The following is a 25,502-nucleotide window of genomic DNA, read 5'->3' as shown; positions in this document are numbered from 1 at the left end:
CAGTACATATGACACTATCCCATGGAATGCTTAAATTCTTATTACCTATTTTGAAATGCAGCCCAGGCCTCTTTAGTGATTTCAGAACTAGCTGGGAACATTTCTGTAGTTTAGTTTGGACTACACAGGGTTACACTTTCACTCTCTTTTTTTTTTTTTTTTTTACTTTTTTTGCTGATGTGCTGTTGAAATAGTAACACAAAGTTTTGGCCTTCTTTAAGGGCCTGAAGGAATGTGTATGAAGTATTTGGTAATTCTGGAAGGCAGGACTTGTAAAATGAATGCTCTTAGATAGTTTCCCCTTTTCAGGCTTCAGAAGTGAGGGTCGGTTGCTGAAAGTGCCACTTTTGGATCCGCAGCAAATGCAGGCAGCTCATGCACACGTCTGCCGTCGTGCACAAACTGCATTCATTTCAGTAGATTGTATGTTCAGAAGACCAGTTTATTTATCTGCTCTAACAGCCATATGTAACTTGCAGGTATTTGACTGAAAAAAAAATAAATTGGGAGGAATATTAATAATAAAATACAGTTTATGTTTGGAACTTCCCTTCCGCAAATCACTTTTATTTTGCAGTCTGCTGCTGTAAAGCACTACAGTAAATAGAAAATATATCTTCCAGTGCTGAACTGGATTTTATACATATTTTGTGTGTGTTTGTCTAGATTTACTAGGAGTTTGGATAAACAGAAATTATTTTTTGGGATGTTCAAATGTTTAATGCTTGCTGTCAGCTAGGCTCCGCTTGCTCACCGGTATTTTTGAATTGCCAAAAAATGCTGCGTTTTCGCTGTTTTAAAATTTTGCAAAAGAAAAAAAAACAAACAAACAACCTCCTACCAAAGTTATAGATGACAGTTAACTATTGAAATCATTGTTTGCCAAGAGACCTAACAAGCATACAGGCTACTGTAAAATAATTTCTAAATTTAAGTGAAAAAATAGAATCAGCCTATTGCTAATTTTTAAAATCATTTTTCCCCTGTGGCATTCACTTAACCACGTATTTAAAAAAAAAGGCAAGCTAAATAACTTCTTTGTTGAAAAATACATTTTGAAGCTAGTCATTAAAAGGCTGTAGAAAATTGGTTCTTTTCAATGAACATGGTATCTTCGTCTCTGCCCGTTTTGTGCCCTTCTTGTGCACAAAAGTATGTAGGATGGTTTTTTACCAGGGTATGCTTCTGAAAGTTAGCTTTCCAGCCTGCTATCTCTTTAGAGTATATAGCTTGTTTTATGTCAGGCGCTGAAAAGGTGTTATGGCTGTCCTGTCTTTTTACAGACGCAGACTTTTACTGAAATATAAGGCTTTTTCTTGTGGCCGCAGCAAGGTGTTCAGTTGTTCCTGAGTTTAATCTTTGTGGGTTCCCCTTGCATTCTAGTTGTAAAGCGGACTTTGGAAGTAGGATCATATACCAGACAAAATCCAGTCTACTGAGAGTCCAAACGGGTCCTGAACCATAGAACTTAGTACCAGGAACGGCTACAAAAACCAGACAGGTAGCTGTTTCAAAGGCTAGCAAATTGTATTCAGAGTTTGTTAATCCTTGGAAATTCTCTCTAGGACAGCTTGGTCAGTGATCAATTTATAGAAATATATCCAGGTAAACTAAGATATGATAAACAGGCCTGTGTTCACTCTCTATCTTTTAAAGTGACCAGATTATTTTCAAAATAATGTCTAAGTTTTTTTTTTTTTTTAAGTTTTGATTATTCATGTTATTTTACAGGAGCTAGTGGCTTTTAATTTTAATTTTCCTGTGAGGCTACATTTCCTATCATAGAGAGAGTGGTTGCAAAATGTTGGGATTGACACGTTTTAAATATACGGATTATTTTATAAACTGCAGATCTCTTCTGTTTTTTCTTTATCGAAATCCCAAAAATGCTGATCTTCGTGTGAGGAGGGAAAGACACGTTTTAGTGATGGAAGTGATTTATTAAACTCTGGTCGTTGGATTAAAGTAGAGCCTGCCTTTTCTTGTAGTTCCAGTTGCACCACAGGTGTCAGGAGAAAATTTTCTTCTCTTTTTCCAATGCGCAATTCTTTTGCGAAGCGATTAATGCACTAACAGTTCTCACATCGCTTTTATATTATATTCATATTTCCTACTGGCATTTAAATATAGGGGGGGCGGGGTGGGATGACACTCGTAGTGTTCTGATAGCAAGTTATTAACAAGATGTTTCTGTTCTAATTCTCTGGTGCCATGTTGTAGCCATTTTCGCTCTGGAGAAAGCTGGATTGTTTTAATTGGGCCGACAAGAATAACTCAAAGATGATGTACCACACGAGCGTCTCAGACCATGTTTGTAGGTCCCTTCAGACATATGCGGATTTTCATCCTCTAAATTAGAGGCTAGTGCTGCTAGCTGAAACCCATCAGAAATTAAGAAAAGTATATATTTCAGTACAACTATTAATATATTTTTTTTATTTTTCAAAATAAGATGGAGGCTTGACAGTTTTAAACCTTTTTCTCAAACCTCCCCCCCCCCTTTGGGAGTCCGCTGCTCTCTAAAATCAAGAAATGCAGCTTTGTTTAAAAATTGGTTTTTGAGATACGTCAGCTTCACTGAATAAAGAGTTTGACTCGACGCATTCGACTTTAGTCCTGGCGCTGCAAAGTTTTCTGCCACTCTCTGCTGAGGTTGGGGGGCAGTGGGAAACGTAGCAGAGAGATTCCGCCCCCCCGGTCCAGTTTGGTTTAAATATTTTGCTCTCCTTCCTTTTATTGTGCCAGCAGAACCATGTTTGCTGCAGCATGCAGCCTTATGCAGAAACACTTGAAAAAGTGTTCAACATTTTAGTGATCCTGCCAGCACGATCTCGGTCAGGGGAGCGAGAGAACTAGTGTGTGCATCTCTCTCTCTACTTACGCATACAAATATATTTCTGAAACTCGAGTGGACACCGTCCAAGCAAGTGTGCAACCAATATTTTGAACTTGACTTTCCCCCCACAAATCTGACTTTCAGCAAACTGTTCACAGCAATCACACACTTCACAGGCCATTCTGAAGCCTCCTGTGCAGCAACTGTAAAGTTACAAAACAAACAAAAAAAAACAAAACAACAAAAATTCATTGACCTGCAGAGTGAAGCTGGGGAAATATTTTTGATTTTATTGTTATTGATTTCTCTTTTTGCCAAATACGATTCCAAGCAGCTCACCATGCAAAGTTTCCTTGATATTGAGGCCATGATGGCCGATGGGTTGGTCTTGGCTGTTGTTCGCTGGGGCTGAGAATGAGAGAGGCAAACGACACTGCTTTGTATCGGGTGATTCAAAATCTGCCATTTTGAATAGATATTATTTACTGCTGTCTGGGCCGTAAATATGTCCAGTCAGTATATATGTATATCTTTTTTTGGGGTGGTTTTGTGACACAGCAGCGATGAGATGGCCAGAGTTCTGTCTTGCTGAAAATCGCTTGTATTGAAATCTGTCGGGGTTTTTATTTTAATTTATTTATTTTGGCCAGCTCAGGTTTATAAACTTTTGCCATGGCTCTGACATCCAGCTGTGAATCATGATCTGTAGAGTTTACCAAACAGTGGGGCATGTGCTGTTTGCACGGCTGGCTAAGAGGTAAAAAAAGAAAAAAAAGAAAAAGGCAGAGCACATTCTCCTAACTTCAGCTTTTATGTGTATTCCAACCTATGATCCCTTTCATTGGTAACCCCCAGAGAGCAATATTAAAAAACCCAGCCTTATGCCCAACACCCGTTCTTAACTCCAGCCTACATTAGGCCCCATATCTTTTACTTTATGTTGTTAACCCCAATTATTTTTATCCAAGTTCAATATACCTGTTTATTGTAAGACATCCTCTTGTCATGGTTATTGTTTAGAATGTAAACCGACTTGATTAGTAATTCTGTTTACTGGAAAATTGGTATATAAAAGTGCTAAATAAATAAAATAAATAAATAAGTTATCCTTCCCTTTCAGAAAATTAGGCAAACCACAAAAAAAAAAAAGAAAGAAAAAGCTTTTTCACCTCTTAAGTTCTTTTTCAATGGCAGACCTCATATAAATCCAAGTTTATTTTTTAACATTTAACATTGGTGCCTATCATATCTTTCATGACAGCAATTTGTTTTCTTTCTGACTACTACAGAAAGAAACTCTTTTGGCTATTTGTAAGTGTTTCTTTGCCACAGGTGATATTTGAGTGTCTTTTATATGAACTGATAGTGATAAGGAATAGTTTTTACATGTCCCTTTCTTAGGAGGACTCTGCAAATTGTGATAATGTTTAATGGATCTATCGTAAGCATTATCCAAACCCAGTTTTGTACCTGAGTTTTACAGGCCAGGCAGCTTTTTCATTTAGATGTGATCAGACGTACAATGTCACTCATTTATCCTAATGTGATTTTTATTTTATTTTATTTTATTTTTTTTTTTTTTTAGGATGAATTTCATCCCTTCATCGAAGCACTTCTGCCCCACGTCCGAGCGTTTGCCTACACGTGGTTCAACCTGCAGGCCCGGAAAAGGAAGTACTTTAAAAAGCACGAAAAGCGCATGTCGAAGGAGGAAGAGAGGGCCGTGAAGGATGAACTGCTGAGCGAGAAACCCGAGGTCAAGCAGAAATGGGCGTCCAGGCTCCTGGCCAAACTGCGGAAGGACATCCGGCCCGAGTGCCGGGAGGATTTTGTGCTCACAGTCACGGGAAAGAAGCCTCCGTGCTGCGTCCTTTCCAACCCAGACCAGAAGGGCAAGATGCGAAGAATTGACTGCCTCCGTCAGGCAGATAAGGTCTGGAGGCTGGACCTCGTCATGGTGATTTTATTCAAAGGTATCCCGCTGGAAAGTACTGATGGCGAACGCCTTGTAAAGTCCCCCCAGTGCTCTAACCCCGGGCTGTGCGTACAGCCGCACCACATAGGAGTTTCTGTTAAGGAGCTCGATTTGTATTTGGCGTACTTTGTGCACGCGGCAGGTAAGTGAAGCTTCGTCAGCAGCGTCCGCTTTCCGGTGTGTTTTGCAGTGGGCCCTCCTCCCCCCCCACCACCCCCCCACCCTTCTGCACCGAGCCCCTGCGTCGTGAGCCGCCTAAGGCAGCACCGGGCCAAGTTCATGGCCTTGATAAACTGCCCGGGCCAGTGAAAGGGGACCTATCTGTACCAGAAGACACAGAGGTTGTGGGTTTTTAAAGATTATTAAATAGGGCTATACAAACATGCTGACTTTTTTTTTGGGCTTTATTATACTTGCAAAGCATTCCCTTAGATACAAACTGTGAGGAAATATTTAATGGAAAGGCCCCTTAACATTAGCTCCAACCTCGCCTCTGATTGACTGTGCGGCCTAAGGAGCACTGAAAGCAAGTTGAAGAAACATTCTCAAAGTGCGTTTTTGGTTTTTTTTTTGGCCAGGCCCCTCCTTAACTGTTGGTGAAGTATCCTCTCTCTCTCTCCTGTGCCCTTTCTGGCTGTGTTGTCGGTTCTCAATGTTACTTGCTTTGAAATTGGTTGAAGATTTTAGGATAAATTGGAGAAGCCACTGTGGAACGAAAGTCATTCGCTGGAGTGAATATTTGTTGGACGGAACCAAATTTCTCTTCCCCCCACCCTATCTCAGATCCCCCTTTCCAGCCCAAATGTCATCTTTGAAGGGTGTGACACACATATGCAGCAGGTTAAATATCTCCAGATAAATCAGCCATTGACATGCACTCAGGGCTTTTATAGAAATGAAGGCCTGAAACGGGCCACCTTCAATCAAAGTGAGAGAGCGGCGTGCAGGAAGGAGAGGAACCAGAGGCAGCAGTTGGGTTTTGTTTAGTTAATTTGTTGTTTTTAACCGAGTTTTAAGTCAGTGATTCTGCCCTAAGATCCTGAAATCGGAGCCATGGCGAGTAAGCAGAAAGTCACTTCTGTGTCTGGAAGTGCGCGCTTTTGCCGTTCTTCAGGACTGTTGCTTTTTGGGCTGGCTTGTGGGCCCAGATCCCGTGTGATTTATTGACTCGTGGTACGTCTGCCGTGCAGGCCAGGTTTTGCTCGATTCCATTCGAGGCAGCAGTGCCCGCCAGGCCTTGTTTCAGATTGTGCATTCGGCATTTCCCGTCCCAATATCTTTTTGTTGTTGTTGTTGTTGTTGTTGTTGTTACTGCACTGATTTTTATATCCTTGCTGAGAAGATAGTAGTGCTTAAAGTGTAAAATATGTAAGAAATATACCAAGACCAACAAGAGGAAAGACCTAGGATTAAGACACCCCCCCCCCCCCCAAAAAAAAAAAAATTAAAAGAAGCAAGCTGAAAAGCTAAGAAGTGGAAAAGTTGATGTTTTGGTGTGATTCACTCTGCCTTTTTCCCATAGACACAGAATGGGAGAAAAGTCTTAGGGAGCCCTCCTTATAATGCAACTGCTGTTAAGTAAAACTGGCAGCCTAACACGTATTCCACACATAAATAATTTGAATCCTCATTATCTCCCGCACTTGTTCGTTGGTGACAAAGACGACCCTCTAAAGGCAGGGAACCTGCTGCAGAAGTACCAGTGGGTCATGCTGTCTCCCGGGGCACAAAGGAGAGAAGCCCCCTCTGTAAACGGGGTTTCCATTGTGCTCCAAGGAGGCGAGACTCTGAAGCAACTGGCATCATATTTTGCAAGGGGGGGGGGGGAGTTATGAGATATGCTTTGCCGAGCAGTTACGCACCTTGTGATCCGTCTGTGCTTCAGGTGGCTCCTCGGCAAATAACATAGGAGTTTTTGTGAGGAATGAAGAGCTTGGAGACCTGAGGATATGCATGTGGGATGGGTTAAGCAGAGACCAGCATGTCGTGTTGATGGGCCAGGTTTTGAGATCTGTGCAAAAAAAAAAAAAAAATCCTTTTTGAATCATTTGCCTGCACGGTTGTAAAACAGGGCTTTTTTTTTTTTTTTTTGCCCAAGGATTTAACTTTCTGCAGCTTCAGGAAAGAATAAAATAAATCTACAAAATAACATGTAGATCAACAAAGACCTATAATTGCTACATTTAGAGAATTGGGTATAAAAGTTCCATGGAGCTTCTTTGCAGAAGTTTTTTACTCGTGCAAAGTTGTTTCTGTAATTAAAAAAAAAAAAAAAAAGAAAGTTTTATCTGTTTTTGGAATTGTGGGAAATAAATGCTTGGGGCAAAAGATGTGTTGTTTCACAACTATGCCAGCAAACTAACTTGCAAACTAATCGCTGTCTTTTCTAATTTTTGCACTACTGCCCAAAACTTAAATCTGGCCCTTAAAAATCATAAAAGATCTGGTGTGCTATGATACATGGTGCTCCTGCTCGTTCACATACACTACACATGCACAGTGTGACAAAAACACAGAGAATTAAATCATTATAGAGAAAGAGCTTGCATCTTATACAGTGGATTGTTTTTTCCCATTATGCAAACCTTGCATTAAGTATGTAGAAGTAATATCTGAGGGCATGTCATACCAGTACAGTAAATACTAAGTGTAGTGATCTTTTTTTGGATATCATTATTCATATAAAAATTGTATTGCATTGTGCAATAGTTTTTTAAAATATGCAATATGAAATATATATACCAAGTATACTTCTTACTTTTAAGTACATTTATATTTATTTCTTTAAAGTGTGTGTATATATATATATGTACATATATAATGTATATCTATATCTATATATATCTGTATATGTTATATATTTAAAGTGTGTGTGTGTGTATCTATATCTGTAGCTTGTCTCGTGTAAATCTACTGTGTGACTATTTTATTTGGTTCCCATAATTTGTGTTGCTGTGTTTTGAAAATCGAGATCATTAAGCATTTGCCAGTGTCCATTTAACGCGCTATGGAAAGCTGTGTACTTTATACGACGATTGTGAATCTGCGGGGCGCTCTTGGAAAGGTTTATTGAATGCGTCACAGGCTGCATTACCTTTCTGTTTCTTTTGGTTTTTCTCTCCCACCTATCCTAGCATCCTTTGGTGGCTCCTGAAGGCCGGTCAACCCCAGCAGCTATTGGTTGTTACAGGACCGCAGTAATGGCGGCCACACAGTGAGTGCGGGGGGGAGAGCCGCGGACTGTGGAAGAAAATCCGAAGGGGCCCTTTGTCTCAAAAAAAAGAAATGTTTTAGACTTGGTTAAAGAGAGAGCCACAGAGAAGTAATTTAGGGAAGAGACGTGGCCAGGATGTTCATTAGCCGGGCCGGTCATCTTGGGCATGTCACTGGTTTCGCAGGGCCGCACAAGTGCTGAAAATGTGTAAAGAACAAGCAAGTCATGCTTCATGTCCTTAAAACATTTGAGGCTGTGCCAGTTCTGGCAGGAGCCACAGACTCGAAAATGTGCACCATTCCATGTGCCAAAACAGTTGTGAAAGTTTCACCCTTAATTTGCCCTTCTTTTAAAAGGAAAACTATTTTTGGTTGCTTTTTTTTTTTTTTGTGCGCTCTTTCCTCAAAATGCGTCTTCAAGATGAATTAAAGCCATGCGACGTCCCTTCTGGATTTTTTTTTTTAATTTTATGTGCATGTTTGTTCTTTTTTTTTGGCGGGGGGAGGGCTCATGTTGTTTCGCATTGCAAAATAATTTACTGGCTTGCGGCCCAGGCAGTTTCTTCCCTACTACACTGTGGTCTTTGAATGAACTTGTGTGGAAAGGTTTTAGTTCTCGACAGGGCCGTTTTAAGCCTCTGTGAAGCCCTGGGCAAATCTTACTAGGATGGGTCCCTCCCCACTCCTCACCATATAAAGGTTTTGTGCAGTTTACGAACCGTGGACTCGGCTAGATCCTTGTTAAGACCAAAAGAAAATAATGCGGCATGTTAGATAGCTATTTTATTTTATTTTTTCTTCTTTTTACCATTCTATTCTTTCATTTTTTTGGGGGGGGGGGATCAAGCTGGGCCTCTCTAAGGCTTTTGGGCTATGGGCACGTGCCCCCAGTAGCCCTACGGGTACAACGGCCCTGGTTCTTGATTTTATCAAAGGCGTTTTCTCCATATTGCACCCCCGAGAAATAGGCCTCACCCCCCCTTTTTTTTTTTTTTTTTGACAGATCAGCGCCTTCAGCTTACTGAAAAAAAAACCAAAAAAAAAACAGGGGAGAAACGGGGATTTAACGAAGTCGCAGGGCTTTGTTTGACTTTGAATGGCCTTTTTACATTTTTTTTTGGAAGCAGCAAATTGTGTTTACAGTGTTCACCAAAGCAAAATCCAATGTGCCCAGTTTCTGTTTAAAAGCTAGAAGCCGCGACGCGTTGGGAAGGAGTTTAGGAGAATTAAAAGGAGTACTAACAGGAAGACGCTGAAGTCACAGATTGCGATGCAATCCTTCGAGCTGCTGAAGTAACGGGGCCGACGAAATAAAGCGCTTTCTCCTTGGTGCGCTTTTCAACGGTCGTTGTGAGCGCGCGTTCTTAGCGCTGATCTTTCTTGTGTGGCTCCCTTCAGAAGGCACCGTGGCACTCCTCACCCCTATATCCTTAATTTAGTCTGCTGTTCCTTTTTCAGGTTTTCCTGTGGGTCTGTGTATGAAACAACACTTGGCAGCTTCTTTATATTGTGGGGAAGTCTTTTTTCTCTCTCTCTCTCTCTTTGTAGGAGTATAGCAGGAAAGCTAATTTATGGTCAGTCCTTTATCACTTGATCTCTATCAGAAGCCACATTATACCAGGCACGTGGCAAGGTCACAATTTAAGTTGTTAAGGTCACGACCTTAGCTGCCAGACATTTGACCTTTTAGATAAAGTTAACCTCTGCTCATTAGTGGGCAGTCACCCGAGAAGTTTTTTGTTTTTTTTTTTTCTATTGAGTTTTATTGCTTCTTTGTAACTTGGTATGAACACCAGCACATTGCAGCAAGCCGTCCAAATTACAGCTGGCGGGTATTGTCGGAGGTCAGACCTTGAAGGCAGGGCAACCCGGGTCGATATCTGCAGGCCATGAAATAATAAGGGCTCTGGGGTTTGGGGAGATTGCTGTCACTGTCGGTTTGTCGGCAAGGAATAAAATAGTTTAAAAACTTGTGTCAGGGTGGAGCCTTTAATATCTAAGGGAGGCTATTGTGCTTTTGGCCAGAATTGGGCCAAGAAAAGAAAACGGAAGCCTTATCCCGCAGGGCCCGCAAACACAAAATGGCAAGTAATTTGTGTGCGCAGCAAAGTTTTGCATTTATATCAAATTTAAGGCTGACTTGTAGAAACAAAAAACCCCCCATGAATCCTGCTTTAACTTTACAATGCATTAGAAAATGGAAAAACGACCTAAAAGAATAATAACCTTCAGATACGCCACAAAGCGTTTAAACTTGAATGGTTTTGAAACAGTGCAAATTTGGCTTAGGGCAGAGGGGAAAATACTTTGAGCAGCCCCCGTTTGTGAACAGTAAAAGGCTGCCCAGATAGCACGGGGAGGGGAGGTAGCTCTTGTCCAAAACCCTTGGATGTGGCCCTTCTGTGCACTATTTCAAGTCTAATCCTAGTTGGCATGGGGTAGATTTTCAGAAGAAGCTTTTACCGATTTATTTAATGGATTCGTAGTTGAAATCCAAGTCCTATTTGGGAAATCGCTCTGCATTTTAAGGACAATGATAATAGCAGGTTAGTGCTATGTCCGTAGGTAGAATTTCAGTAGACATGATTAAACGTGTAAAAAAAATAAAAGGCCTGAATAATAGTAACCAGCAGCAACTTGAAATCATTTTGCTGGTTTTGGAAACGCTGAGAATAGTGAAAGGAAATGGCATAGGTTGAGTAGTGTATCTGGACAAATCCAAGAGGAGTATATATATATATATATAGAGAGAGAGAGAGAGAGCGCTTCGCGTTATGATCCTTCCTGATACTTTTGTATTGATCCTTCCTGCATTAGCCCCGTTAATGGCCTCCACCGGTTTCAGTATGGAACCGAAGTGTGCAAGGGTTTTCTTTCCAAAGCCAGCCACCAGAAACGTCTAGGAGGAAAAGGCAAGTCCGTTGTATAGCAACAATCACCCGGGTCGCCTTCTACAAAGTAGTACAAATTGCCACATTAGAGGGACCGTATTTTTCCTCCTGCCGCCGAGCAAGCTGATCGGCCGGCATTGAATTGCCTTTATTATGATGATTGTTGTTGTTATTTGCCAGAACTAAATTAAAACCCAAACAGAGCCCATCCGTGCAAGGTTTGGTGCGTCTTCCCCTTGCTGCTGGCAGCAGCCATGCGATGCCGTCCTTCGGCAGTGTAGAAAGCTGGGCAGATTGGCCAGATGGTCCTGTTGGCACGTTGAGAGCCCACTTCCCACAGCTCAGGAGCAGGTGGAGGATCAGGAGGGCTTTTTTGTTGTTGTTGTATGATGTGTCCAAAAATGTTCTTTAAGGCTGCGCGTCATGGCTAAATAATGATGCCTTTTTCTTTAAAAAAAAAACAAACCCCCAAAAACATTCATTTTGTTGTTTCATGCAGCTTAGTACCTGCAGAGTGTGAAGGGCCTGATCTGTAGGGTGCAGACACATATGCCTTACATTTGCAAGATTAGAGATTTTATAACGCCATTTGTATTTTTGTCATGCATTAAGAAGTTGCTGCTCTAAAGATGGCTGTGTAGCCTGGCCCCAGGAGCATTTTGGAAGAGTGGTTGCTGTTTGGTTGCGCTGCTTCTTTACTCAGCGGCGGAGAATAGCCAAATCCCAACGCGTAACTTGACAGCCCACCAGTGAGGCAGGTGGGCAGAGAAGAAAGTGCTCTGATAAGTGTTTGTATAAATAAGAGATTTTTATCTGTTGTTTTTTTTTATCCTGCTGCTGTGTTTCTTAAAGTAGATTTCAATCGTCAGAAAGATAGCTACGCTGACATGCCCATGCATGGGTGTATTAGCATGTTTCCATACTCTTTATGTACATAGCCATAGGGCGTGGCCCACATGGTGAAAGCATTAGGCTGCGATTCAGGAAAGGTCCTGGGGCATGAGTTCAAGGCCCCACTCTGCCATTGACCCTCTGCGCGACCCTTGGCAAGTTGCTGTACCAGCCTTTCCCTTCAGGCGTTTACCTTAATTTGACTTTTTTTAAAAATACTTAGGTACGCTGGCAGGTAAGGCAGTGACTGTGCTCTGACAGTTCCCAACAAGGTCGATGTCCTCGGTATTAAAGAAAGCAGTATTTTATTTAAAGTTAGTTTATTCTTCCAAATGGTGCTATATGATAACACTATACACCCGTGGCTTGGCAGATAAACAGATGCAGTTTTTCTTGGCTATAGCGAAATGTTGATTGAAGAGGCTACAAGAAAAAAAAAAACAAAAAACCCACCCTGCAGAATTCTGATGAGAATCTGCTCGCTGGCGGAGACTCCATTAGAAGTAAATATCAAGTGATTTATGAAAATTCTCAGTGGGCGGTCAGCGGCTTTTAGGGCTTCTGCTTCCCCCCATGGCTTTATCCGCTTGCTAAAATGGGTCAGGTCTGACAGAGCGAGAAATCGCTAAAGGGGCAGAGAGCGGGATGCAGCTTATTAAGAGCTAACCTCCCCTCTTATAGACGGGGTCAATAGCCGATGCCTGTCCTTACCATCCCCCGAAAGGGCTGTGAGCAGGCCGCTGTCCGAAGCAGAAGCAAGCTAAAATCCCTGGGTAGTACACTCGGGGGTGCTAGGGTGCTCTTCTGGCTGTTCTGCCTCCCGGGGGGGCTGCCTAAGAGATGGCAGCGATGTTCTTAGAATGCACTTCACTGAGTCCCTTCTCTCATGTGGACCTTTTTACCCTTTTACTGCCGGTGAGCTTGCAGATAGAGGGCCCTCTAAGTTGTTTGGGAGAAGAGATTGTCTGGTTCCTCCCTCCATTCGACACCCACTGCAGTCCCCCCTGATCCTGCCAGGACAAAACTATGCATTTGACAGAAGAGGGATTTAGGCCTGGACAACTGTTTCCCTCCCGGGCCCCGCTGAAATTGAGATAGTAAGCACCTAATTTAATTCGGCACCCTCCCTGCCAGCCACAGTGGGGACTTGTGACTTATTTGCACAGATGTGGTCATAAGGCTTAACTTTATCCTCCACGCAAAACTCTGTACCAACAACAAAGATAAACATGTCTCAGCCTCCTCTTTCTCTCTTTTTTTTTTCAAAAGAAATATTTTATAATGTGTTTCGGTGGATTTATGATGGCAAGGTGCTGATCTTGTAGCGTGGTTAAAGTCAGGGTAAATCCAGTTGTGGGTGCAAAGGAATCCGAGAGGCATCCTATTTGAAAGGAGGTCAGTGTTTTTATAGCCCTGAGGTTTCTGTGTTGGTAAGAGAATTTCCCAATACTGCTGGCTGCCTTTTACTGGCCCACAGTTTTATATTTCCTGCCTTTTCCACCCTGTGATGAATAGCCTTAATTTAAAGCTATTTAAGGCGAGTGTGGGATAAACCACAAGCTTTGTTGTGGTCGGTGCTGTACACAGCAGGGCTGAGCACTTTGCTGGGTGAGGGCTCTGGTTGCCGCTTCCAGAAGGCCCCAAACAGTGTGGAGCCTGTTCCTCCCTCTCACAGCCGCTGCGAGAAATTCTAATCACTCGCAAATGTCGCTGTCGGCTGCTTCCGGTTTGCAAATGCGAATTTCTGCAGTAGATTCATCGCATGTGGGTACAGTACAGCCCAGCAAGTTTGTTCAGACTTTGACATAGTTTCGGCAAGAGCTTACAAAACTGGTTGCTATTTTCGCTTAAAGGGGAAAAAAAAAAAAAAAAGCACAATTTTCAACAATAATATTGTTTAGGAATCTTTTCTTTCTTGTACTAAATATTTTTATGCCTTTTATTTATTTAGCAGGAGGCTCAGTCTTTCTGCTTTGGCAATGGCCGTAACGTAATCACGCCCTCAGTGGGGTCGGACGGGAGGGCGTTAAGCCAAAAGGCCAAGGAGTGATCGAGCCAGTGCGCAAACGTTCGCGCGCGAGGCACTGGCTTGCCTTGGATTCTGATCGTGCTCTCGCTCTGTGTTCATTCGGAGGCGGTGCCGTGAGGAGATGAATCCCGTGGAATTCCCGGCTATTTTTCGGTGAAATTGAAGGGCAGGTTCCATGAACACTGTAGACGTTTATAGAGCCTGTGCAGCTCACAGAGCAAAATAGATGCAGGTTTTTTTTTATTTCGCCTCTTCTCCTAAAAATGAATCACAGTGAGGCGAGGTGGCTCTTGTGGCACCTCATTTAAATTCAGACAGAATTTTCCAAATGACCTGAACAACTTTTCAGTGGGTGCTGTTGCTTGGTTGATAACCTCCCCTGCCTCGTCCTTCTTTCCTCCCCTGCAATTCAGTTTCATTTCTTTTGGTTTTCCATCCAGTTTTTCTGTTTAAGTGCTCAAAATGGGTGTACAAAATATTGAACACATATACACAATCGCAGTCGCAGCCATTGTCTCCTTTCTCATTGCATGGGGAATTAGAGGGCAAGGTGGCGTGGGGTGAGGCAGGGGTGAGGCACGTGGTCTTTATTGAGGCATTTGATCGACGATCACCCATTTTTACACAGCTGCCGTGGCAGGTTCCAGATGTGCAAAGCTCTTCTTCCTCTGATCCAGCACAGGAGAGGCTCTCCTGGCCACCCCTAGTCCTGGGGGTTCCGGCGCCCGATTCAAAAATATTTTTTCAAAGCAGCCGTAAGACAGGCAGACTTTATAATCTGTCCTGTTCCCGAAACGGGTGAAAAACCCTATTGTGCTGGGCGTGCAAGGGCCGATATGCCTGCTGCTTTGAATGCCTCAGGGCCTGATTCGGATAGGCCTCTGTCTGTCCCATTCTGTGTCTGTGGGAGAAGACCTTGATGAACCAAGCCCTCTGTCTTTTTAACACAGTGTCCAAAATGTTTAGTTGAAAAACCGTGTAAAGAAGCTCACAGTATGCTGCGATTATTTTTTTTTTCCAGCAATATCCTTAGTAATGTGCTTTCTTTCAGTCAGTCAGTAGAAATTCAGTGATTGTAGTGCCAACAACACCCGCTTTCCTGAAGTAGATATAGTAATAAATATGATGTTTTTTCAGTAAAGGAATCTGAGGGAGTGGTACCCAAAGGAGGGAGGGAGATCTCAGGCTGATTGCGTTTGATCTCAAGGTAGCAAAAGAGCCCGATAAGGCAGTGGTCAGAACTGAAGGGATGCTGTCGTGCATAGGAAGAGGCCTAACCACCAGAAGAAAGGAAGTGATAACGTCTTTGTACAGCTCATTAGTGAGACAACACCTAGAATATTGTGTCCACTTCTAGAGGCCACACCTCCAAAAGCATAGAGATAAGCTGGAGATGGTCCAGAGAAAGGCTGCCAAAATAGTGCGGGACTGCACCAAAAATCATACGAGACGAGGCTTAAGGACCTAAATACCCTGGAGGACAGGAGAGACAAGGGAGGTACAAAGGCATTCAAGTACTTGAAAGATATCAATAAAGCACAAGAAACAAACCTTTTTCAGTGGAAAGGAAGTTATAGAATTAGGGGTGAAGATACGAAGCTCCATGGGGGTTAACAGCAGCAGCATGGTGATAGATTTGCGGTATGCCCTTCCAGAGCAGGTGGGAGAGGCTAAAATAGCAGCAAATGTCAAGACATGGGATAAACACAGGGCATCCTTAGCTGCCAAAAAAACTGAAGAGACCTAGTGACACTCGGGTCACGAGAGTAGTTGGGTTGAAACCAGCAGACCAGCCGAGTCAGTGCAACAGATTGGTGGAGATGGGATATTGCCTGAGAGCAGAAGGCTGAGCCAAAGCAGGACATGGTAGGCTAGTGGAAGCTAGTATGGATCTGCATCCACACCTTTGTGTTTTTGCCAAGAAGTGAGCCATAGAGAGGTGATGGAGAGAGCATTATGGATGAGAACCAAAAGAGTACATGTGCACTGTATGGGAATACGCAGAATGAGTTGGAGTCTGTTGATATCAACTTTAATGTAGAGGGGAGAACCACATCACTGTCCCATCTCATTTTGATTCACCTGGGAGGCAACAACCTTTCCATCTGCAAGGCAGTCACACTCTTACTAATGAATTAGGAAAGACTTGGATATCATTTTTTTTTCGCTTGAGCTAGGATTGTCTGGTTGGATATCCTGAAGAGAGTATGGAGAAACAAAATGGGCATGAAAAAGATGGAGTCGAGAAGAAAACCAGTAAACTGGGAGATATCTAGGGAGGCGAGCCTAGGACGTGGACCTGGACTATGATGATAGAATTAAAGACGCAGCAAGGTCTGTCTGTTAGGCTGCTTGTACAATAATAACTAGGTCTTCTAGTGGAAATGTAGATGCTCTTGTGGTTGGGTCTGTCTGGCAGGTTACACAAGGACCCTAGGAATCTGGATGTTTAGACGACAACTTTGTGGTTAGACATGGGAAGGGAGGAGTACTGAGGGGATCTCGTACTCTCATCTACTTAGGATGGTGAAGGACTAAGGAGGCAACGGTCAAAAACTGTCCTGGATGAACAAGCGGTCACTATCTGTGGCTGTCAGCAGCGGGGACAGACAGAATGGGCCAGGAGGACTTTTCCTGTCAGGAACCACCATAATGAAAACATTAATAGAGTAGCAGTAAGTCTCTCCACAGTCACTGTGTCAGTTCATGCCCGCTTTCTTTGGTTTATGTTTTACCCACCTTTATTTATGAGCACTTAACAGAGTAGTAATGAGTTCCAACAAGAGCCAGGTGTAGTGGCAAAAACTCCACAGTCCTTTTGCATCCCGCATTCTGTGTTTTCCAATATATAACTCATGTGGACAACACCTGTAAATCAAAAGCAGACTTAAACTCTTGTGTTCTTAATGTTTATGTGTAACAATGAAGACCTGTTGTTGGGTCAGCTCCCTCATGTGCTTCTCTTGTGCGCTTTCTATTTTGCACAGAGAATGTACCTTTCTCTTCATGTCAATGTTACTTAACTCTTGGTTGCCCTCTTCCTCTACAACTCCTGTGCAGTATCTCTCCAGCTGTTTCTGCATCAATTTCTGTACCATGTGGTGCAGCCACTCTAGGGGCGGAGGTGGTTTAATGCACTTGGGCCATTGTTCCCCCGGGTACTTGAGGTGTATCAATATGCACAAGACAGCGCTGCCCGTAGTGTGCCTCATTGTTTTGAGAAGCTGCTCGGCCTGTGCTGCTCTCGCTGAGCTGGAATACCTTTCTGCAGGCCCCCGTGCATGGCCTGTTATATATATATATATATATATTTTTTTTTTTTTTTGCTGCTCGCTCCAGCCTCTCTGGCTGGGAGCTGGATTGGAATGCAGCCTTCCGAGAGCAGAGCGGGGCAGTCTGATTGATAGCTTCCAGCTCGCTGAGGCACTGCACCCGCTCCTGCAGCATTCCACCCAAGAACCCGCACACGCCCTAGGTTTTAACAGTGTTTTCTGGAGAGTTTGAAGCTTGCTCTGTTTCCTGGCCCTTGCCTCCAGCCTCCTTGCACGCCTGCGTGGCGTGTACCCCTCACCCCCTCTGTGGCGATTACCGCGTAATCGTTGCGGGTTGCAGAAAAAGTGAGTGTCCTTGGCTTCCTAAGTCGGAATCTCACCTCTGCCGTCCTCACTTGGTCTTCCTCTCCCCAACTGTTCTGCCTCCACATTCTGCGCTTCCCTCAGCCTTAGGCAGCAGTGGTTTTTTTGAGCCTGGGTCTGCTGTATGACTGTACAGGCCTATGTACCCTGAAGGCATGCCAGAGGCTCTCCCAGATGGATTTTTTGGTGGCTATTTTGTTGGGCTGCAGCCAGTTGTTCTCTTGAGCGAATTGGAAATGATTAGGTTATTGTAGACTGCTTTTTTTTTATTTTTGATTAAAAGTTTGTTGAAGTGATTTCACCATTTTACTGATTTTAATTACAGGCAGAGAGGTAGCGTGATTGAGAAGTCCTGCAGTTTGGCAGCTATGCTCCATGGGGCTGATGCAATATCGTGTGTTGAGGCTAGCCCATGATTGGACGTGCGTTCAGGACACGCTAGGCTAACACCTGATGCAAAAAGGGGATTAGGACATTCAAAACGCTCGTACCTAATAGCGCTCATCACATGTAAATGCCGTGTAGATGAGGCTATTAGCTATTGCTCCCGTTGAAAACAAACACTGTGCGCCCGACGCAAGAATTAATGCCAGCCCCGGAGCTGACATGAAGTCTTGACATGCGTAAAGGGCTCCAAAAAATCAGAAATAACTGCTTTTGGGTGGTTCCTCTTACTTAGTTTCGTTCCGATGCTAAGTAGGAGGAACCACAGGAGGCAGCATGAGAAACAAAATCTTGGCTGCGGTTAAGTTAGGAAAACGGACGCTCAATGTACAAATGTCCGTTTTCCTAACCCGCGCCCAGCCACATCTCCTGGGCGCCCATGCCACGGATGGCGCCCAGCCACATCTCCTGGGCGCCCATGCCACGGATGGCGCCCAGCCACATCTCCTGGGCGCCCATCCCTAGCACATGCCACGGATGGCGCCCAGCCACATCTCCTGGGCGCCCATGCCACGGATGGCGCCCAGCCACATCTCCTGGGCGCCCATGCCACGGATGGCGCCCAGCCACATCTCCTGGGCGCCCATCCCTAGCACATGCCACGGATGGCGCCCAGCCACATCTCCTGGGCGCCCATGCCACGGATGGCGCCCAGCCACATCTCCTGGGCGCCCATCCCTAGCACATGCCACGGATGGCGCCCAGCCACATCTCCTGGGCGCCCATCCCTAGCACATGCCACGGATGGCGCCCAGCCACATCTCCTGGGCGCCCATCCCTAGCACATGCCACGGATGGCGCCCAGCCACATCTCCTGGGCGCCCATCCCTAGCACATGCCACGGATGGCGCCCAGCCACATCTCCTGGGCGCCCATCCCTAGCACATGCCACGGATGGCGCCCAGCCACATCTCCTGGGCGCCCATCCCTAGCACATGCCACGGATGGCGCTCAGCCACATCTCCTGGGCGCCCATCCCTAGCACATGCCACGGATGGCGCCCAGCCACATCTCCTGGGCGCCCATGCCACGGATGGCGCCCAGCCACACCTCCTGGGCGTCCCATGCCACGGATGGCGCCCAGCCACATCTCCTGGGCGCCCATCCCTAGCACATGCCACGGATGTGCTAGGGATGCAAAATTGATCTCTAGCGCATCCCTTTTAGCGTGGCAGCTCAGTTGCCTATTGCATCGGGCGTCCAGGAGAGGGAGACGGGCGCTTAGTTTGGGTGTGGGGTGCTTCAGAGCTACATTACCTGGTGAGCTGCATGAAAGAGATGAAGAGAAGGCAAAAGTCACCCTATGTTATGATTTAAAAACCACCAACCTGCCCTAATGAGGTGGAGGATTCAAGGCTGTCCATCCCCGGCCAGTCACCTCTAAGTCAGGAAACTGGACCAACATACTAAAGTCTGGGGGTTTTTTTTTTTTTTTTGGTTGTTTTTTCTTTTTAAGTCCTGAACTGTTATTTTGCAGTTACTTGATGTGTTCTTAGAGACCGTCGGCAGGACGCAATTTTGTGAAAGCTCGGTGGGATTTCAGTTTTTGGTTTTTTTTAACACGTCTGCTGAGAAACAGGGTGACGCAGGAGTTTGGGCCGGGATTCGTTCTGCAAGGTTTTGAGTCTTCTGGGGGGGGGAGGGGAGGGAGGTGGAATGATAGAGCCACCTTTTTTCACCCACAGTGAATTTACAAAGCGAAAGCACGCCTGCCCCTTTCCCTTGGAAAATTCCACCGGGGAAAAAGTCTGTGCAGACGGTTTGCTTTTTTCCCCTGGAAAAATGACAAGGGGTGGGTTTGAAAAGTGCAATCTCTGGGTGTTGTTTTCCCCTCTCCTGAGCTAAACTCGCCCCCATCCTGGGAGGCCTGCTCTCAGTCTGGCTGAAAGCTGTGGATTGCTGCGTGGACTTTTCTCGGAAGTTTCCAGAAAGCCATTTAATCCAGGGCAGGGGGCTTATTGTACGTGCAAAATTAAATGTCTATATAAACTGCTTTGAACCAAACCAACCTTGCATAAAATCTTGCAAAAAGATGCTTAAATACCCTTGAAGTGGAGGTCTTCCTCTCTCAATTTATGCCTTCAAAAAGAAGCACCTTTAAGGGAATGGGATCCCGACTGTGGGCAGACATGGTGAGTGGGTAATTTTCAAAGTCACATATGCCTGTTGTAGACTGTTCTAAAAGTGACTAGGGCTCCGTGCACATATCCTGGCTTTCCGCTTCCGTGCATAACTTTTCCATTTTCAAAAGCATGCATGTCAGTTCTGCTCTTCGAAGATCTAACTTTATGCAAATGAATGCCTACGTGTGCTTGGCCAGTCGCTCCAATGGGTGTTCAAAGCGAACTTAAATCACATTAACTTTTGAAAATGCTTGGAAAAGTCATCTACACAGGGTTTACCACGGTGCGTGCAGTGAATAAGAGCTTTCTTTTCACGTGCTAGGTGAGACCTGATTACTTACTCCTAGCTGCACTACTTAGAAACGCCACGTCAGACGGGCATTGTATATATTCTATGTAATTATTTGAGGTATCACAGTTACAAGAGACTGGGGTTGGGGGATGCATGATATTTACCATTCTAGCATAATGCTTGATTCGGTTTGCAGCCTATCATCAAATCTGCTCCCCTTTAATCACAATTAAATAGTCCTGGTTTATATTGCAAATGAGTGCAGATACACATGGACGTGCAAATAGTCTTTCAGTATTGAAATCTCCTGTTAATGAAAGTTTTAAACTTTTGTCTCTGCTGAATGAAGGCAGTCCCAGGATTAAAGATTATAGGATATATTTTAACATTCCTAATATATAATCTTCAGTCTGTAACCCACAATGTATAATCTATCATTTATAATCTGCTTTAGCCATAATTTGGGTGGGGTGTAGGATTGCAGGCCTTTTGGCTGAAATCTGCTCCCTTTCCCCAGGGGCCCTGTGTTCTCCTGCGGGGCACTTGGAGGTATCAGAGGTTTGGTGAGTTTGTCGGACTGGAATCGTAGGATGTGATTTTTAAACCTGTCTCTGCCTCCTTTCCCAGCAGTGCTGCCTGAGTGGAGGCTCAGGATGGTGGAGTGTTTTGGCCGCTCTCACTTTTCCTCCCCCTGCAGCAATGTATTTTATTTCCCTGCTAGCTTTGCGAGGGGTTAAAATATGGGCAGGCCAGATAGACCATAATGGTCTTTTTCTGTGTCTTATCTGAAAGGCAGTCGGGGGTCCAATATCTAGAAATCGCATGCTTCTGTAGGAATATGGCCCCGTAGGGGAGAATTTCAGCAGAACCTCTGCCGGAGGTGCCCGATTAATCCTCTATAGTAAGGACGTGTTCTTGACTTGGAGCTGAATGGGGAAACTATGTTGGACACAACATTTCTTTACTCCCTTTCGGCATTCGTTTTTTTATTTCTTTTAATATGTCTTTTCTTGTTGACGGTGGTTCTGACCTCAGTGACACGTCAGTGGACGCCTGTGCGAAAGCCGCTGCTTTTATATCTCCCTTGCGTTCTAACGAGGTTCAGCCGAGGTCTGCGGTTAGGTCGGGAGCCCAGAGCAAATGGGAAAACACACCTAGGCCCAATAGCTCACTGGTAGTGTCACTGCCTCAAGGGCCAAAATTTGTTGCTTTGAATCCCGGGAAGTGTCACGTGTGAAGAAAGACGAAAAAAAATCTGCCCTAGTCCCACTTCTAGGCCATGGGATGAGTGCAGAGGATCCTAAGCCGTGGAGGAATGAAGGAACAGCCAAAGGACAGTTAAAGGTAAAGGGGAACAGGAAGACCAGGATTCACGCCCGGGTCAGTGGGCCAGGCTGGTCCAGTTCTGGTTTTGCGCCACAGAAGAACGGATTTAGAGCTCTGATCTGCCTAGGGAAATCGGTTGGAAAATCAGAACTAGAAATCTCGACATGTGGCGAGTCAGAAACCAGGACAGGATCAAGCCTGTTTGGCCGAGCTACGTTAAGTGTGGAATACCGTATGGCAGACTGGACGGGCCATCACATTCTATAGAAAGGAAAATTCGAAACAGAATAAAGTACCTGCTTCATAATCTGCCACAAGATAGGCAACAATTCAGTCCTATTTATTCATTCACTCGGAGGTCTTGTATGCCGTCGGTCCAAGTGAAAAATCACTAGTTTAAAGGTCACGTGCACTGTGAAAACACATTGAAGGGTAATATTAAGCCACCCCTGATGCAGAACTCACTTCTTGAAGAGGCAGCACAGCAGATAAGTTCTCGTGTGTTGTTGCTCTGTTCCCCCCCCCCCCCCCCTTGTCACTGCGATCTGAAATTATGCGATGCCTCCGAGGAGTTTCCCCCTGCTCTCCTTGGACCTGTCACTCGTTGCACTCACTCAGGAAAAAGACAGAGACCCCGGCCCCGTGCAACTACCTCAGCATATGGGACGTTTCTTTATTCAAGCAAACCCTGAAGAAAGCATTAATATTTGCTAGATTGTGACACTTCAAAAAAAAAAAAAAAGAAAATGAGGAAGATTCCTTGAACAAGAATAAGCGATTGATTCATATTGGCATATCTTTCTTTATTTTGGTGCAGTCTTATCGATTTGCGTACATTAATATGAGAAGGCCATAACTGCAGGCTCAGGGGTGAACACTGGCCGTGCTCATGACCTGGGGCCCCCGATTTCATCGCGTACAGTACGAGAAAACCTCGGAGAGTCGAGGGCCATTGCGACCAGCGCAGCGTAACGCCCACCTTTACTCCACACGGGTGGAGTGTGTTAACCTTCGCTGAAGTTATCATTTAGGAGCTGAGATGATGATGATGATGATGATGAAAAAAAAAAAGGGACAGGAGGTGAGGATGTGGGTCATTTACGCCGGCGGAAAAGGCTGCACGGGCTGCGCTGGGTCCTGCGGTAGGGCTGCGGCGTGACGCTCGCTCGCTCGCGGCCCGGTTCACATATCAGCCGGGTTTGCACACCTCCTCAGCGTTGCAAGCGCTCCGAGGCTGGAGGAAAACATTTTCTGTCGGAAGCCTGCTCTGGGGGAAATGGTAGCCTCCCTCTTTTGGATTTGTTTTCTTTTCCAAAGCTCAGGGTTTTTTTTTATTATTTTTTTTTTTTTTCCCTTATCGGTTTTCCTCTCTGGCTGTTCTGGGGGGGGGAACCATTAGGGGGACTTTACCTCGCCACGGCAGCAGCAGCAGCAGCAGGTCTGGCTCCTCTGTGAGCTGCCGTGAGGTTGGTAAAGCACGGAGAGTTGCTGGGGTGCGTGGGCACCTCACTGTGTATAAAATCACTGCATTTCACTGGCTTTAGGCTGGAGCTTTTGTGCACTGGGACTTTGGAAGGGCTGGAGTCTTTTTTTTTTTTTTTCTGCTTCGGAGAAGTAGGTTTCAAGTAACTTGTTGAGAATAGACTCTTTGTAGTGCGAAGCTGCTGAACAAGATGCTCATTGTTACAGGTCCCTGCTGGGGGAAAGATAGCTGTGGACATACTTTCACTGTACGGCCTTTTCATTGGGTGAGCACTTCATTAAAAAAAAACAACCCCTATATATCGAGGGAATTTATCGGCAGTTGTTGCTTAAGCAGAAGCGGATATTGAGTGCCCACGTATCTGTACCTTTTTTTTGGGGGGGGGGACATGACGAGTGGCAACCAATTTCGGTTGGTCTTTATTTAATGCCCCTCTTCAGATAAATGTCTCTTTTTGTCTTCCGGCGAGTAGCACTCCTGATTTTGCTGATCGGGATAGCGTGGAAAGGTGGCCTTCGGAGGGGGGGGGGGGATGTGCTGCCTGAGACGGGGGTTCTTCAGAGCCCCCCCTCCCTTTCTTCAATACGGGGCATTTCCTGCTTACCCTTGGAAACCGTATGGCTCCCTTTTCAAACAATTTTTCACTTTTTTTTTTTTAGCTATCACTTCTACGTTTCGTGCTCTTGCGTTGCCCAGTTTTACGGCAGCGAAGTATAGCCTAGCGGTTTTAAGGTGGGAGAGGAGGTTCTCTTCATGTCACAACTCTGATTCCTCTACCTGTTGCCCATTCTGCCTTAAGCTGATACTTAGGGCACCTCTGGGTGCTAAAGGTCTTCGCTCATTTTCCCCATGGGCACCAGCTTCGTGCTAACCACCCCCCCCCCGAGACCCGAAGACAGCGCCTTTCGGTAGCTGCGCACGGTTTCCCCGCTGTTAATTCACCTCACCCTTGCGCCTGCTTTTTTTTTTCTGTGGGTGGCAGATGTAAGACGAAACGGCGCATGCACGTTTCAAAAATCCAGCGGTACGTGCGTTGCTCACCCTCCCAGGCAATGCCTCTCCTTAATCCCTCCAAAAGCACACGAAAGCCCGGGCAGACTTTTAGCCATTCTGAGGGGAAGTAAACGAATGGTCCTCCCCTTAGTGCATCTGAGCCTTTGTAGCAGTGGGGGCAATGCTCAGTATCTCTGGCCCTTGGGGGCCGGCCTGGTTCTTGTCTGTCGTAGCTGGGGGTCTGAGATGGAGTTCCTTCTTGCAGCGGTGGGATATTCTTCTGCTAGACCAGGGAAGTACACATTCTTCCTGCAGTTTGCCTTCTTGGTGAGGCCTGATGTTCAGAAAACCTGGATGTATTTTAGCACAGATTTCTTGTAAGCAAGGGCATCTCTTCTCAAAAATATAAATATTTTTAAATATTAAGTATGGACACATTTGCTCAAGACTGTTTTTGTTTGTTTGTTTTTCATTGAATATTTCAGGAGCTCCTGTACAATTTCTGTATGATAAAACTTTTTTTAAATACAGTTTTCAGATTTTTTTGAAATAAGAGACTGTATAAGAACATTTTGTGGGGTAGATGAGTCTAAAAACTAATGGTCCCTTGTTTTCTGATATCAGCATATGTTTTCGTGCCTGTTTGCATCTTTGCCTTTTGTCATTTTTTGGTGCACTGGTCTCTTGTATTGGGTAGAAGATCTTTATAAATAACAACTAAGCGGTTTTGTGGATGGACCTTTTCTGCCATCATGTTTCCACTGGAGCGCTATAACAAATGCAAAGGTGTGCAGACGTACTGTTTGCAGTTCAGCGCTGATGCGCAAACCTCAGACATATCAACTAGCACAACAGACAGGCAAATGGATGAAATCATCTGCTTCCATTCATGTTATAGTTTGTATTTTTGATGAGGTACTATTACAGATGCATTTACATACATTCTCATGAAATGATCTGAATTTGATTTTAACTTTTGTAAGTAGAAATAAAGGTTAGCAAACCAGTTGTAGGGGCGAAGTCTATTTAGTAAATGAGTTCAGTACACCTGCGACTGTCTCTGAAGAGTTTGACTCCCGTCAAAGGTTCAGTGCAGAATGAACTACAGTTGGTGAGAGCAGAAAAGACCATTTTTAAACCTGGAAATCAGCATATTTCAAGGTCAGTATCAATGAGTATTGCCCAGCGGAGCTCTTTAGCTGCATTGGTTTGTTGTGGAACTTTTGATTTCCTGTCACTCTGAGATTGTAGGGAGCGTGGGAGGGAGAGGGAGCCTGTGTGCAGCCTGTACACAAACTTTCTATCTCACACGTTCGCTCACACTCTCACACACACACACATATGCTCATTCTCACACACAGACTTCTCTTC

General features: G+C 44.8%; 1 protein-coding gene across 3 annotated transcripts in view; it reads left to right on the top strand.

Moving 5' to 3' along the window:
* NFIA (nuclear factor I A) overlaps window positions 1–25,502 on the top strand; it is a 512,744-nt gene that overhangs the window by 2,019 nt on the left and 485,223 nt on the right. For all 3 annotated transcript variants that reach the window (XM_029618602.1, XM_029618603.1, XM_029618601.1), the window contains exon 2: window positions 4,422–4,953. In XM_029618602.1, the coding sequence (XP_029474462.1) occupies window positions 4,422–4,953 (532 nt within the window). The remainder of the gene's footprint in view (window positions 1–4,421; window positions 4,954–25,502) is intronic.

The sequence above is a fragment of the Rhinatrema bivittatum genome, chromosome 10, assembly GCF_901001135.1.
Source record: "Rhinatrema bivittatum chromosome 10, aRhiBiv1.1, whole genome shotgun sequence".
Taxonomy (NCBI): domain Eukaryota; kingdom Metazoa; phylum Chordata; class Amphibia; order Gymnophiona; family Rhinatrematidae; genus Rhinatrema; species Rhinatrema bivittatum.
The sequence above is the reverse complement of the archived record's forward strand: the minus strand, read 5'-3'. Positions and strand labels throughout refer to the sequence as shown.